The sequence below is a fragment of the Passer domesticus genome, chromosome 1, assembly GCF_036417665.1.
Source record: "Passer domesticus isolate bPasDom1 chromosome 1, bPasDom1.hap1, whole genome shotgun sequence".
Classification (NCBI taxonomy): Eukaryota; Metazoa; Chordata; class Aves; order Passeriformes; family Passeridae; genus Passer; species Passer domesticus.
The window spans coordinates 123,732,479-123,747,305 of NC_087474.1; the positions used below are offsets into that span (position 1 = coordinate 123,732,479).

General features: G+C 39.0%; 2 protein-coding genes across 3 annotated transcripts in view; one reads left to right on the forward strand and one right to left on the reverse strand.

Annotated features, from left to right (window-relative positions):
* UBXN2B (UBX domain protein 2B) overlaps positions 1-2,129 on the forward strand; it is a 67,651-nt gene extending 65,522 nt beyond the window's left edge. Inside the window, exons 9-10 of the mRNA XM_064387069.1 lie at positions 1,765-1,870; positions 1,998-2,129. Of these exons, the coding sequence (XP_064243139.1) occupies positions 1,765-1,870; positions 1,998-2,003 (112 nt within the window). The 3' untranslated portion in view covers positions 2,004-2,129. The remainder of the gene's footprint in view (positions 1-1,764; positions 1,871-1,997) is intronic.
* On the reverse strand, positions 457-12,921 carry LOC135279585 (cytochrome P450 7A1). 2 transcript variants are annotated; one of them, XM_064387055.1, is made up of 8 exons: positions 12,453-12,921; positions 7,362-7,766; positions 7,084-7,228; positions 5,618-5,858; positions 4,654-5,267; positions 3,227-3,357; positions 2,119-2,294; positions 457-1,487 (listed from the first exon to the last, which is right to left on the reverse strand). In XM_064387055.1, the coding sequence occupies exons 3-8, from the start codon at positions 7,161-7,163 to the stop codon at positions 1,188-1,190; spliced, it is 1,542 nt and encodes a 513-aa protein (XP_064243125.1). In that variant the 5' UTR covers positions 7,164-7,228; positions 7,362-7,766; positions 12,453-12,921; the 3' UTR covers positions 457-1,187. The 2 variants fall into 2 exon arrangements, with proteins under 2 accessions (XP_064243125.1, XP_064243122.1); XM_064387052.1 differs by having other exon boundaries at positions 458-1,487; positions 7,571-7,766; positions 12,453-12,920.
* Positions 12,922-14,827: the final 1,906 nt, after the last annotated feature.

Consider the following 14,827-nt stretch of genomic DNA (forward strand, 5'->3'; position numbering starts at 1 on the left):
TTGGAAAAAAGCAGGATAAAAACAATGTTTTAAGTCCATTTGTTCATTTCATTAGTAAATTATAAGACAGCTCTCTCTTTTAGACCAAAGAAATTTCATTAAAAATTTCACTTTTCTGACATACATACATACATACATACATCTGCCACTTGCAGCAGAAAAGGACAGGGATGTTAGAGAGAACTAAATTATATTAAGCCTGAAGCAATTGCTCTTATGGACATGCCACCAGTGAAAATAAAATGTGTGGGCATACTACTACCCATGGTAACTTTAATGGAATTAGACTAGGAAGACCTAAGAAGGCTTATGGAAATATGGAGTCTAGGCAATGAGGCTAGATGCAGCCAGAACCACAGGTGACAAAGTGGTAGCTATTTATTTATCTCCATATTGGTGTTTGAGCTGGCTAGTTTAAAACTGATTTTGGTGGCTTTGGATGAGTGCATAAACCTTTGATAATGTTAAGATGTTAAAACAACAAAGAGTCTAGAGATGCATTTGGTTCAGCCAATATAATTTATTTTAATACAGTTAGCACTTTCTAAAAATAATTATCTTACAAAGAATATAATACAAGTTTTGCAGGTTCACTTGAACGTGAATATTTCTGTAGGTTTTTTTTCAAGTCTTCCAGTTTTTCATAAAACCATAAATGTAATTCCCCAGGAAACTCTCCCCTCCCCACTGTGAATCTGCCTTTGTACAACAAAAACTTTATTTCACCTGTGAGGAGGCCCACCCCCCTGCCCAATATTTCAATTATAGAAAAGAATATATTTTAACTGTAGTACAATTTTGAAATTATTATGAATTAGATCATGATATTCAACCTGTGGGAAAGTATTTGCTGACAGAAAAGAAAACAAACCAACAACCCAGCTGCTGTATACACACAATGGAAAATCTTGCCTTTCAAAATGGTTGGTAAAAAGGGAGACATTTGCATCAAACGAGAGCATTAAATCCACTGCATGCTGGTGGCACACTGGTGCACCTTTTTCATTAAAATGGTGAATTAGCATCTTCACATAGATTTTCCCCCAAGACTTGAAACATTTCATTTGCATATATACATAAAATGTATATAAAGCATGTGTTATACAGTGTATTTAGTACTGTTAGTATATACAGTGTATTTATGTACTACTAGTACATAGTGTATATGCATAGTACAAAATATATATTCATAAGCATTTCAGCCTATACCTGAAATCAATGTCATTGGATGGCTGCAAAATACCCAGTCCTGCACGGGATTGATCTAGAGAGGGACACTTCACATTGCTGTCCACGAGCTCTATCTCAAAATATGAAAAAATCAGAGCCAAAAATTGTTTGATCTCATGGACAGCAAATAACCTGCCCGGGCACTTTGCTATGCCTGTCCCAAAAGGCATGTAGTAATGCTTCAGCCTCCGGCCGTTCCGGTAGAAGTCGGTCTTCTCCTCTCCCTTCTCGTTCAGGAAGCGATCGTATTTGAATGTCTGCAATTAAACACACAAAAGAGACCCTTGATGTTTGGATACCTTCAAAAGCCAGATAAAGCTGCTAAGACACAAAATGCAGGCTGGGAAAGGGATCTCTGCAGCAATAAGCATCGTACAGTACCACCAGCCCTCACGGTTCTGTTTCAGAAAGAGTAGAACTCTGAGAAGCTCTGTTATGTGGGACAGGATCCCAGGTTCTTTGTTGATAACTCCCCTTTTCTTTCCTGACCTCTAAAAATAAGGATTGTAACCTGCATTCTTGTTCCTGTGGCAGAAGGAGAACTGGAAGAATTCTAATTCTGTGCCTTTGGGAAACTATTATCCTTATCTTTCTTCAAAGACCACCTCATCATGGCGATCTTCCCTCACTGAGGAAGGCAGTAAGTAGAGGGCTGTCTGGGGCTGGTAGCACACCTTTGGGTTACACTAAAACATGTTTTGCAGATAGTGCCTTCACTCGCTTTATTTTTTTTTTGTTGTTGTTGTTTCCTGTTATCACATCTTCAGGTGTAAATATGGATTGTCTGGGGTACAACAGAAAACCAGCCATGGGGCACTCCTTTATCTAAAGGCCTGTTAACTTCTGCCAAGAGCACCAAGTTTAATGCAATTTGGGAAAAATGCTTACCAAGGGATCAGCATAGATTTCTGGATCGAAATGCAGCAGCTGAGGATAAAGAGCTACAATGTCATCTCTACGAATGTTGTAAAAGTCATTCTCCAAGTGCAAAGTGAAATCCTCCTTGGCCACTCGGAAAGTCATGGATGCACTGGAGAGCCTCATTGCCTCCTTGATGATGCTGTCTGTTGGGAGAGGACAAGGAATGGTTGTCATGGAAACAGTGCATTCACATACTGGGGGCAGGTCATGGATATTGAGCTATTTCAGAGCCATTTTCAAACCCTGAATTTATTAGAAGAAATATTATAACATTAACTTTCTAAATGCCTAAGAAAGTATTTCTCATTTCTTTCTAGCATTTCTATTCCTTCTGCAGATACCACTGAGAGCCTAATCTGCTTTCCCCATGAAGAATTCTTAGAGTGGATGAAACAGAATGTTCAAAAGTGAGACATATTTTCACTCTGAGATAAAGACCAAACCAGTGGAAACTGAAAACATAACAAAAAAAGGAGACAGTGCAGTGAGCAGAATTTTCTGAAGCTTTAAGAGGTCCTGTATAGAAACCCATACTCAGAAAGAAAGTAATATGGGAATTTTTTGTTTCAATATTGGCTGACTTTTTTTTTTAAGTAACAGTAGTTAAAAAGCAACATTATCATAACTCTCTGTAGCTTCTCTCTGTGCTTATAATTTGAAAATTATTGTGAGGAAATAGAAGTAATGGTATTAGAAAACATTGCTTCACATGATAAGAATAGGGATTTAAGTTTTGGCAACACCTTTTTATTTGGTTTAAAGACATAACCAAACAAAATATGGTTCAGAATTATCCATGGGTCTGTGTTATATAGCAGTGTAGGATTATTGAGACATGCCATTATCCATGAAAAAGTGCTGTTCATGTGAATTTTGATAGTCTCAGTACCATCTGGGACATTGGGAAGCCTGGTTGTGCTGGCTATTGCTAAGGAGCATACAGTTTCCTGTTCTACTGTTTCTTTCTTAGTTCCATAGGAATTCTACAGCAAGGATTTATATGGTAATAAATACAAGACCATGGAAATTGTAGTGTGATTTCTGCATAAAATAATCCTGCATAAAATAGTCATACCTAGAATAGGCATATTATCCAGCTGTTTCCGGTTCAAGGAAATATGTTTGCCATCTAAGCTGATACTCTCTTCAGCACTTTCCAAAACACTTTGCACTTCTTTGGTAGCGGCTCTCATTGCTTCTGGATTCCTAAGATCAAAAGAGCAAAGATATAACATAAATTTAAAAATTCTTTAAGAAGTGGTTTTGCTATTAACTTTCTTCCTGACTAAAATTTATTTTGTTGGCCAACAAGTACAACGTTCTAAAATAAAAATGTTGCAGCAAAATGGTGCAGTTTCATTTTTTCATGTCTTGGAAAAGATATGATAACTTCAAAGTACAAAAAAAGAAAAATAAGGGAATCCCAAGTGTTTGATTTTGTCTGCAATGACAAGTGGGACAGAACCGATGTGCGTAATAAACAGTACTGGCACTACAAAGCAATGCCAAAAATAAGAAAAAAATCAGCCAGTTCTAGATTAGGAAATAGCCCCACTGCAGGTAGAAAATTTAGGAACAGGATTATAGATCAGTTTTATAACATCATTTATTCTGGCTGAGGTGACAATATTCTGTCTAGCTGAAAGAATCTTCCTAATACTAAGAGCCCACATAGTACCCTTCACCATCTAGCCTTTCTTTCAGACATGGAATATATGAGCTTTGGTGAAACATATAGACACAATAAAAGAGGGTGCAATTGTGTCTTGACAAAGGCACAATCAGGGTGTTAAAAGACTCCAAGTCCAGCAAATCTAAAGCAAATGCATTCTTGGAGAAAAAAGCACAAAATAACCTCAAAAATTAGCATTGGCAAGTAGATGTGATAAGTAAAAACTTTAGGAATTTAGACACATACTTCATAGTTATGCTGAAGCAGATAATCCAGAAAGGCCCACTCTAGAATGGACATTTGATAGCATTATCTAAGCTGTGCACTTGTCTCACAAGTAACAAGCTCAGCAGGTGCAATCTACAGTGGAGCTTCAGTGGGATCTATCAACTTATAAATTATTTTCTACTAAGTATCTGTGAAAACAATAATGAAGTTAAAGCTCATTTTGCCTGCTCTAGTGAGATGGTCTAAAAATGTCTAGTTATATTTGTAGTCTTTAAAACAATTAATGTTTTGACTTCAACTAGCCCTTTTAACATCAAATCATACAGATTTTCTTCAAAGCTTTCTTGACAAAGTGCAGCATTGCCCTCGAGTGCTGTTTCTTAAAAAAAAAAGCTTCTAAAAATTGTTCTGTGATACCACTACTCGTTCTCAGGTGGGTGAGTGCTTTTCTGTGGAAGTCCTGAACAACACAACACTTCTGTTGCAGACAGTAAGTTTACCACTGATGAGGTATCAGGGAGTGGAATTGGCCTGTACTACTGAATTGGTTTCTGAAAGATAAATATTTTGCTTGTTTGGGAGAAACAAGTATTGGGACTTACTTAAGAAGGTAGAACAAGGTCCAAAAGGTGGCAGGAATGGTGTTTGCTTGAGAGGCCCAGAGCACTGCCACGTGGGTCTTGGCTTTCTCCATGTCATCGAAGGTTGACAGGGTGTCATTCAGGAACATGCGGAGGGTGACAAGCTCAGACAGGTTGTCCCTTTTCAGGAGGTTCTTGTGCAGGAGAGCCTCTCCCAGCTTCTCACGTGCGCTGTGGGCACTCTTGAAGAGGTGGATAGGCAGCCCTGCCACGAGGGCTGGGAAAATCTTATCAAATTCCTTGAAGTTTTCAAGGGCATTTAGGATATGAGCTCTCTCAGTTTCCTGCTTTGATGATAGGTTTTTGTCATTATTTGAATTTAATTCTTTACCAAAAAGTGTTAAAAAGCCAGACTCGAACATCACTTGGCAACAGAAGGTATAAAGTCCTTCTGTCACCCAGGCATTAGACTGAAGCTTAGGTGCTCTTGACTGCAGCATGACATACTGTAGGTTTTCCATCATTGCTTCAATGAGGGCATCTAGGGCATTGCCTTGAAGGGTTCTAATGAAAGTCTGATGAAAATTTTCAGTGGTGTTTCCCTCCGCTGGGTCAATGCTACCATGCCCAAAAGCCTGTCACAAAATAAATTGTATGCATGATAAGTAAGCCCTGTCATTATTTGGATTATAAAGTCTAACAGAAAGAAAAGCTGAAGTATAACTTCATAGCTTAATAAAGAGAAGGATAATGTAATAAAATAATGTACAGTCTTAGAATAATGTATAGTCTTAGAACAATCCAAATCACTGCAAATGTCTTTTCCATTCAGGAAGAGGAAAAAAAAGACCTCAATATTTTAAACCAGTAAAAGTGCAGAAATGTGAAACCAATCCATAACTATCCAAAGGCATAGTTATGTTTACAGGATTAACTGGGTATGTCAGCAGATACTTTGCATGTTGGATATTAAAACCAGGAATACCTTGGCAGAAGTAGCAAAGTGGAACTTTTTCCAGTCCAAGTGTTTTCCCTGGCGCATCAATGCATGGTATGAAAAAGGGTCAGTGAGGAAATGAATGTATTTCCCTGCTACATGGCAAGTGAAGATGTGGCCGTGCTTCTTCTGCTTTTCTTTGAGGAATTCAAGGGGGTTGGCACCAAACTTCAAGGCACAGCCCAGGTATGGAAGGAACCCATTTTCAAGTGGTGGCTCACCTTGCCGCCTACAAAACACAAAACAAAGGCTCAGTTTAAAATTATGTATAAAGATCTCTTCCCAGGACTATCATGTATGTAAAATACTGACATTAGGCTTTGTGTAATGCGAAAAAAAAGAATAAAAAAATCCCAAATAAGTAGTTTATTTACAAATAATTTTCTCCCCTTTAAGAGCTAAACTATTTAAGAAAGAACAACTTTAACTATTAATAGACATAATGAAACACATAATAAACCAGTTTGATTAGGTCATATTTCTTTTCCCTGGATCAGATGAATATTTTTCACCTGTCCAAATGCAAAATTATTGCCATTAGCTAACACAGTTATGAAATTGTCATATTAATAAATAATTCATCACACTGATATTATCTAATACATTTTTGGACAATTCTATCCACAATTTAATTTGAATAGCAAGCAAAGAAACTTTTTAGCATAGAAATGTTGTTATTATTGGCATATCCCATTAATTTTGCTATGATCCTCAGTAAGCATAAGAGCTAGTGTTTCAGACAATGTGTCATCAATCACATGCTATAAATTAAGCAGATACTTAAAGCAAAGCATATGTTTAAATTATCTTCTTTTTTGAGTAGAAACAGCTTTCCTGTATAAGGACATTATGACTGCTGAAATAACTTTCATATAATATTTCAGCTTTTGCAGCAAATGAAGTTAATTATTTTCACCTTTTTTAAATTAAACTTTTTAAAATAAAACTAGAAAATTACTGTGGAAATTAAAAAATAAGAAGAGTTAAGCAAATTACTTGTTCCTTATGTAAATGTGTCAGTAGGATAAATGCTTTTAAGGAATATACTTCATACATAAATATTACCTGTATTAAATTGTGTTACTAGATATAATATAAAAATGTAAGTAGGTATTAAAAAATAATTACATATAAGTAGGTTCACTGTGATTACAATACAAGTGAAATTACAGCCCAGAACTTTAGGAAATCAGGACATACATATTAATATTTTAATTACCTCACTTATGCATAGATTTGTATCTACAGCTACCTCTGGGCATCACTACACTATTATTTCAAAGTTCATACACAAAAATTCAATTGGAACATAAATCTCTTAAAAGACCAAACTACAGCATTGTCTATGCTGTCCTGCATATGTCTGACTACAGTTCTCTTAGTGATGTACACAGGATATTTGACACAAATAAAGGCCAGGCACACAGAGATGCTTTTACAGAAAGAGTCCTTACCTTCTCCTCCTCCCTAGAAGAAACCAAGACACACAACAAAGTATTACTGCTGTTCCCCAGATCCAGGATGTTAGGAACATTTCTGGTAATGCCCAAAAGCTTCCAAGTGGAAAATGGGTAACTACCAGGATGGCAGGTGAGGTTACTGAGAATGAAGAAGAAGACAGGTCACAATTTATAGACAATGGCTACTCTACTGTATCTAATGGCACGGAGTCAACCTAGCAAGCTATTGATTAACCATTTCTGGAGAGAGCTTGTTCCCTCTCTGCTGTCACCTTTCTGCAGAGAGCTTCGCCAGATTGATGCAGACAGTTGCAGATCTGGCCTTGAGCTAATGTCACGTAGCAGTAGCAGTTCCAAAGTAACCAAACAGCTGTAATAGTTGATAATTCGAAGGTTAGCCAGGTGTATTTTGATTAATCCTGCAGATTTACCAATTGCAGTTTATAGTTCAAGTTTAGCAATATATGAAATGGCTACTGACCGGTGTCCAGGAGATTCAGGCTGTGCTAAGTGGTGGCTGCAGCCCGTGCTGCCCTTCAGCTGCCAGCCTGTTCCCCCTCCCTTCTCCTTGTGGGCTGCCCTGGCTCTGGTGCCACTGCGAGAGGGAACGGCAGGGTTCAGCAGTTGGGCAAAGGGATGGCTGCGGAGGTGGACTTACTTCCTCTAACAACATTTGTCTGGAAGAAAGGGTAAAAATGGTCTCTCACAGAATCATAGGGTGAATCATAGAAGAAAAGGAAAGTAAATCTAGACAACCACACTAGTTTCGGTTTTTTTTAATTGTCCTTGGACCACCTTTTATTTTCCCACTAAACATTTTCTCCTTTCTGTTGTTCACGTATGAGAATTCAAACTTTGGCTTGCTCCTAGATTTGGCATCAAGCCAGCAAGGAGGCAGCTCAGGTATAGTGATGTTTCATTAGTCGTCCAAGGCCTAATATGTTTCTAAGAGAGAAAGTGAAGGATTTTTCAGACTTACTTTTGTACAAGTTTCTCTTGGTGTCCCTACAGTTGTGTGATAAAACAGTAAAGATTTGGACATCTTGCTGTTGCAATTGAACACTACACTCAAATCTGGCAGGTGGAAATATTGTCCTGGCTTCAAACCAGAGCAGGCAGAGAGGCATGGGGTAACTGTGCACATGCCATTACATTTGAGTCATTTTTTAAGTTACTATACTGAAGAAATTAACCTTATTTGCAGCATCAAGGTTTGCCATCACTTCATCTAAAAATCACTCCTTTTGCATGTCAGCTCCAGTCTTCCATCCCATTTTCATTTAAGCACAAATGCTTCATTTATTTTCCCATAAAAAGTTCTTTTTCATCAGCTGAATTTAGCTTGATATTATATAATTGCTTTACAAAAACCTTGCTTTTCCATTTCCTGCCTATTTGCATTATTGAAAAATTCAGTTTGGGGTGTCATCTTTGATTTCATCCTGTGACTTCTTCATCCTAAACAAGAATAATAATTTTATTATATTAGCATCTAATTCGTTTTGCATGTGTTGTTGAAACAGCACTGAAAAAGAAAGTCAGAAGCTACTGTCTGTTTTATGTCCAACACCCCAGAATAACATTTAACCAGCAACAGTTGCCTGTGTCCCCTCATCATATCTTGTGTTTCACTAGGTAGAGCTGCCATCATAGTTGCCTCTTCTCTCTGTGCTTTGAGTTGTTGTGCTGCAAAGTGATGATAACATCATTTATAAATGGTATCCTGCTGCCAGCAAACAGCAGCAGTAACTTCTCTAAAGCTGCCCTCCTTCTTTCACTTTCTGCTTTGTACATATATAATAGTTCTAAAAGTACAACGAGGTGTAGGCAGAGCACAGGAGCTGCTTGGCAACCTGAAATAATTGCTTTTCCTCTCAGGAAAGTCTTAAATAGGCCAGTCTACAGTCCCAAAGCCAGCCTGTATTACAACAGGCTACAGGCTGTGACTTATGTCCTTGTGATAAAGGCAAGCAGGAATCTTGTCTGCCACAGATACTCCACCAAATTTAGCAGACAATAAGTGTGAATCTCCTTCCATTTATATTAGTGGGCATTAGGTTTCCCTGATTTTTCAGCAGCACCAGTGGAGTGCTGGAGTGCTAATGTTCTGGGTGTGGTATTTTGGTGTTCTTCTGACAAATACACTATTTCCCACAGACAAAGCTCAGGCAGTAGCCACTAGTCTGTACAGCAGGGATTAAAAGCACCATGTGGTCCTACTGACTGACAGATAGTACATTTTCTGCAGCCCTTTGTGTGTTGTGTATGAGCTTGGCTGTCTTGCCCCAGCCCAAGGGGATGACCAACAAGAGTTATGGATACAGTCAGAAAAAGCATACTGGCCTGGCTCATTGAAGAAAACTCCTTGTGTAAATGGTAAGAAGAATATTAATGTGAAAAACTGACACAACTTGGGCTCAAGACTTAACTCAGACCAGTGACAGCATCAGGAATAAAGCACTGCATATGTTTGAATGTATAAGCCTTTGTCACTGCAGGTTTGAGCATAGGTGTTCATCAAGAACTCAGCAATGTATCAAATAGTAGTTAGAAAACGCAAAACCTTCCAAGAACTGTAATAGGACCTTTTGATGGAGCCCTGATGAACACTGAGCTAGAAGCAGTTCAGAAAGAGCAGCTCAAGAGCACGTGGATGCAGGCAAGAGAGCATGCTGACATTTCACCCAGTACAGCCATTTAGCAGCCGCTTCCAGCCCAGCCTAGCTGCCCACACAGGCTCCAAGGGCAGCCGTGCCCGCACAAGGTCTGCTCGTGTCTTCAGGGCCAGCAACCGTGGTGAGACTGATGCATGGTTAGATTGCACCACTTTCCCCCAAAGGGCACCACGACACTTTTCACCCAGATACACCCACTGGCTGTGGGCAGAGGCTGCCAGGAGCACTCTTTATCTATCACCTCTGCTCCAGCCAGTGAATTGACCTGTGGCCTCCATGGAGCCAATACCTTTCCCACAAAACAGCTCAGTTCTGTGGTGATTCCTGAAGCCTAAGGGAAGCCTGAAGGCTTGTTTTCTCCTGCTGCTCCAAAATTGCTCACTATCTAAACCTGAGCTTCATCTCATTTGCTGTATCTATATGGCTTTCATTAGTCACAACCCACACATGGGTAGTTAAATTACTAGATAGACCTAGTAAAATAATAGATAGACCTAAATAATAGATAGGTCTAAAATAATAGATAGACCAAGCTGAGGGGAATAATGTTTTTCCAGGGTTACTGGTGGCTTCATAACCTAGGAGCACTGATGCGCAGAAGGGGGTGATGGACTTAGGAGAGGCTGCTGATTACATTTGGCAGTAAACAGCAGATTTCCACACAGCAAACTCTAAAACTTGTCTATTCATAAGTTAATAAGTAAGGGGAGTAAATAAGAGGTACACACTACAAAGAAAGGATTTTTTCCTCATGCACGTGTTGTGAGAACTGGTTTATTTTCTTTCATCAGCTGACAAAAAACCCTGAAACCACACAAAACAAACATTTTGCTCAGCAGTGGGAAGGCAGCCCTGCTGTTCACGGAACAGGGAGCAGGCTGACATGCTACAGCCAGAAGATGCAATTGCAGCTATGAAACACTTCTGCATCTGTGAAACTTGTAAAAGATATCTCATAAAGCTGGAGCAATATGAAAGGAAAGCTTAAACAAGAAGTTGCATAGTGAAGCTGCTTGTAGCTCAGAATCTTTGCAGGCAGAAAATAGCTAATAGATAATTATATATCACCACCTACTGGTAAACCTCCTCGTGAGGCACTTTGGTGTTGTGTTCTACAGCAGCCATTGAACTTTGCAAGTAAATATTTGTTTCTTCTTTCCATACTCCAAAAATGGTATTTCTTCCATATGCCTATTTTTCTTTGTATTTATTTCAAGTATCATTTTAATGAAGATATAGAGATATGCTGGGTAAGATCATTGAGGTTTCTGAGGGCCAAGCTGAAAACCTGGCTTTTTTGGAATTACTGAAAATGTTAAAGAGAACAAGAAATAAGACTTTACTCCTCACCAGCCACAAGAAATATCTATTTTTCGAGAGGAATGATGGTTGTCAGCACACAGGATCCTGTACTGTGGGGACAGTCCAGAAATTTAAGGTCCTTGTGCAGCATCAGTGTTGACTTGGCACAGCCATCATATGTCTGCAAGCTGAAAGGCATCAGCAATGCTCCAGGCACAGGGAAGAGAACACTGGCTGCCGTGTCCCCCCACAACAACAGACCTGACACACCATGGCACACCATGGCACAACACAAACCAGCTGCTGTTACAAGTGATCATGCCAGAAATGTGGTATCTTCCCCAGAGAGACTGTAATTCCAGATATAATTCCAACAGATCCCTTGCCGGATTCACCTTTTCCCTAGTTTTCCTGGGTCAATGGAAGAGGTGGAAATCTTATATACCTAAATTATAATAGACTATCTAAAATAATATGAGTGAAATTATATTAAAGATGCTGTAAAGAATAATGCCATAGTTTAATTATTTAATGATCTACACAATCTAAAATAAATTCATGCTACTACATTATCACTCCACAGCTCTATTTTAACAACTGCCATGGTTGTTAAAAGGACAGACTTTGTCTACATTATACTCTGCCTTCTGCAGAATTTGTGAGTCATCTGACTCCAGGAAAATAGCATGTTCCTGACTCCAGGAAAATAGCGTGTTCCTGTTTCCTTAAAAAAAATTAAAAATAATAATAAAAAAAAATCCTCATCACCATAATTTTTTTTCCCCCTGTAGATTGTATGTAGATTGTAGAGGTACAACACTTTTGTAATCTGATATCATTGTGATATATTTGACCCTGTCATTTTTTTCATGATGAAGCACTCTGCACAGACAATGCCTTGTATTTACGTTAGGATAACCAACATTGATGTGCTATAAAATTAGACAGGCTTGGGAACTGGGTTTATTTGCATCCTGTTTCAGGACAATTGCCCTGAGCATTTAAATAATAGTAAGGACAGATACTTCCTCTAATGACCAAGTTAATATTTCCATATTTATCTCAGAGTATCCTCTGAATGTGCTTATATATCAGATCATGAACTTGATTTACTTGCACCATGTCAATTCATTATTTCTCTGGGATTTTCTTTGGTTTTTAGGAATGCCAGTCAAAAGTTCGGTAACCTTCCTATCAGACCTGGGATTTACAATGCCACTACAATGCCACAATTTTCCCTTTAATATCAAGCATTAAAAACTAAATCTCAATCAGAAACACCATCCTTTACTTGAATTAAAATATTTTAATAGAAAAAAAAGGAAAGGAACTATTAAACACATGATTAAAGTAACAATTGAGAATATTAAGATTTATGAAAGTTACCTTTTTCTAAGTGTTGCTGAGGAGAAGCTGTAAAGAGAGCAATTATGAAAGTGGAGACAAAAGAGGACTCATATGGGAACCCAAGCAGGAAAAGGAAATGGCTGTAAAATAAACCACGAGGAGTTATTACCATTCATCCAGTGCAGTGAACTGCATCTTCTTAAAGCAATTTTTTCTGTTTTTAAACTGGAGTTGAGTTGTATTGTATCATTTCATAACAAAGCAGAAGTTTCTACATTATCCTGTTACATCTAAATGTGCAATTGCAGGTGCTCAAAACACTTAACAGGGAGAAATCAAACCTGAGATGTCATTACAAAAATGATGCAGCTCACTGCTACCAAGTAATTATTTGAAGAAAGGTAGTTGGGTAACAAGCCAGGAGACGATCGCAGCAATCCAATTGTCTGGGTGAACACTACAAGCTGTTCTGGGCTGCTCCAGCAGATGGAGCAGGGAATGCAACGGCACCTTCTTCCTCACTTTGCTTCCCTTTACTTTTCTTCTGTTGATGCTCTTTTCCTTCCTTCCTTCCTTCCTTCCTTCCTTCCTTCCTTCCTTCCTTCCTTCCTTCCTTCCTTCCTTCCTTCCTTCCTTCCTTCCTTCCTTCCTTCCTTCCTTCCTTCCTTCCTTCCTTCCTTCCTTCCTTCCTTCCTTCCTTCCTTCCTTCCTTCCTTCCTTCCTTCCTTCCTTCCTTCCTTCCTTCCTTCCTTCCTTCCTTCCTTCCTTCCTTCCTTCCTTCCTTCCTTCCTTCCTTCCTTCCTTCCTTCCTTCCTTCCTTCCTTCCTTCCTTCCTTCCTTCCTTCCTTCCTTCCTTCCTTCCTTCCTTCCTTTCCTTCCTCCCTCCCTCCACCCCTCACCCCCTTTTAAAGAGGTGCACTGCCCTGTAGCTTACTAGTTGCTCTTTAGCTCTCAGCTCACCAGTATACAAGAAGTATGGAAAGAGACTTTTTGCACAAACCTTTAGTGATCAGAAAAGTTGTACTGGTTTTAAAACAAAAGAAGGTAGATTTAGATTAAATTAGATATGAGGAAGAAAATCTTTACTGTGAGTATGGTGAGGCACTGGAACAGGTTGCCCAGAGACTTTGTGGACTTTCCATCCCTGGAAGTGTTCAAGACCAGGGTGGACAGGACTCTGAGCAACCCAGTGGAAGGTGTTCTTGCCCATGGCAGTGGGGCTGGAACTAGATGTTCTTTAAGGTTCATTTCCAATCCAAACCATTTTATGATTATATGATTCACTGCCTGAGTTTGGCATCCATTAAATGTAGCACTTACTTCATGTCCCCTCCTTCATCACACTCACAATTCACTCTACATCTGCATTTAGAAGCCACGGAGATTCAGTGACACCTGTACCTATTTTGTAAGAAGGGTAGAATCTTAAGAACCTCTCAGTAGTTTACAGCTATTTCCATCTTCTCTATGCAAGTGCTGGTATTTCTCTGGTCCTGCAGTCTGGATTTGGGCCAAATGTGAGTGGCCACTTTGGCAAACCTCACATCAAGTCGCTGTGGGGTTGGCTTTGTGCTCCTTCCTGAAGTGATCACCTGTGCAAGGACAAATCCATTGCTCCAGTGTGAAAGGAAATCAGAAGGTCCACCACCTTACTGGCAAGATGACATTCTGGCTGGGAGCCAAGTTGGCACCTGTAGTCACAGTGGGGACTTTATTTCAGCTATGGCCACTACAGGTCTAAGGGGAGACAGAGGCTGAGAGCTGTTGGAAACCACCAGCAACTTCCCCTTCATGGTGATTTCAGCAGCTATTAGGCCACTTTCGGATTGTAGAGGTCTCCAGAAGTTTGGGGAAAATGGAGAAGCTGGATTAACAGTGCAGCTGGAAAGAATCCAGCCTGAAATCCAGCCCCCTATTGGGGGTCATCAGCACAACTTTCCTTGAAGAGTTTTCTTTGGTTTCAGAATATTTTTACTTTTCTTTTGCATCAACACATTAACATAGGAATCATACTCTCAGAGCATCCCTGATGGATTCATACAAGCCTGTTGCCTAGGTATGGAAAATTTTGTCAAGAATGGTTGTATATAAATATGTTTTTTAATGGAGATCTGAGCTTCATTGGACTGTGCAAAATGCAAAGAAGTAGAAGTGAGTGGCACACAGTTATGCAACTGGGCCACATTCTACTCTTCCAAGGGAAAATACACATTCTTCTACTACTAGATTTACTTAGATTTACTTAAAGATTTCTTTTTCCTATAACTATATTCTACTTTTTATAGTACAATATTTATTGGAAGACACAAGCCAAGATTGAAGAGTACTTTTCTATATTACAGAAGAAAACTGCCAGTCATCCCTTATATTATTTAATTATTTTCTGTGATACATTCCTCTTCATGGTCAAATTC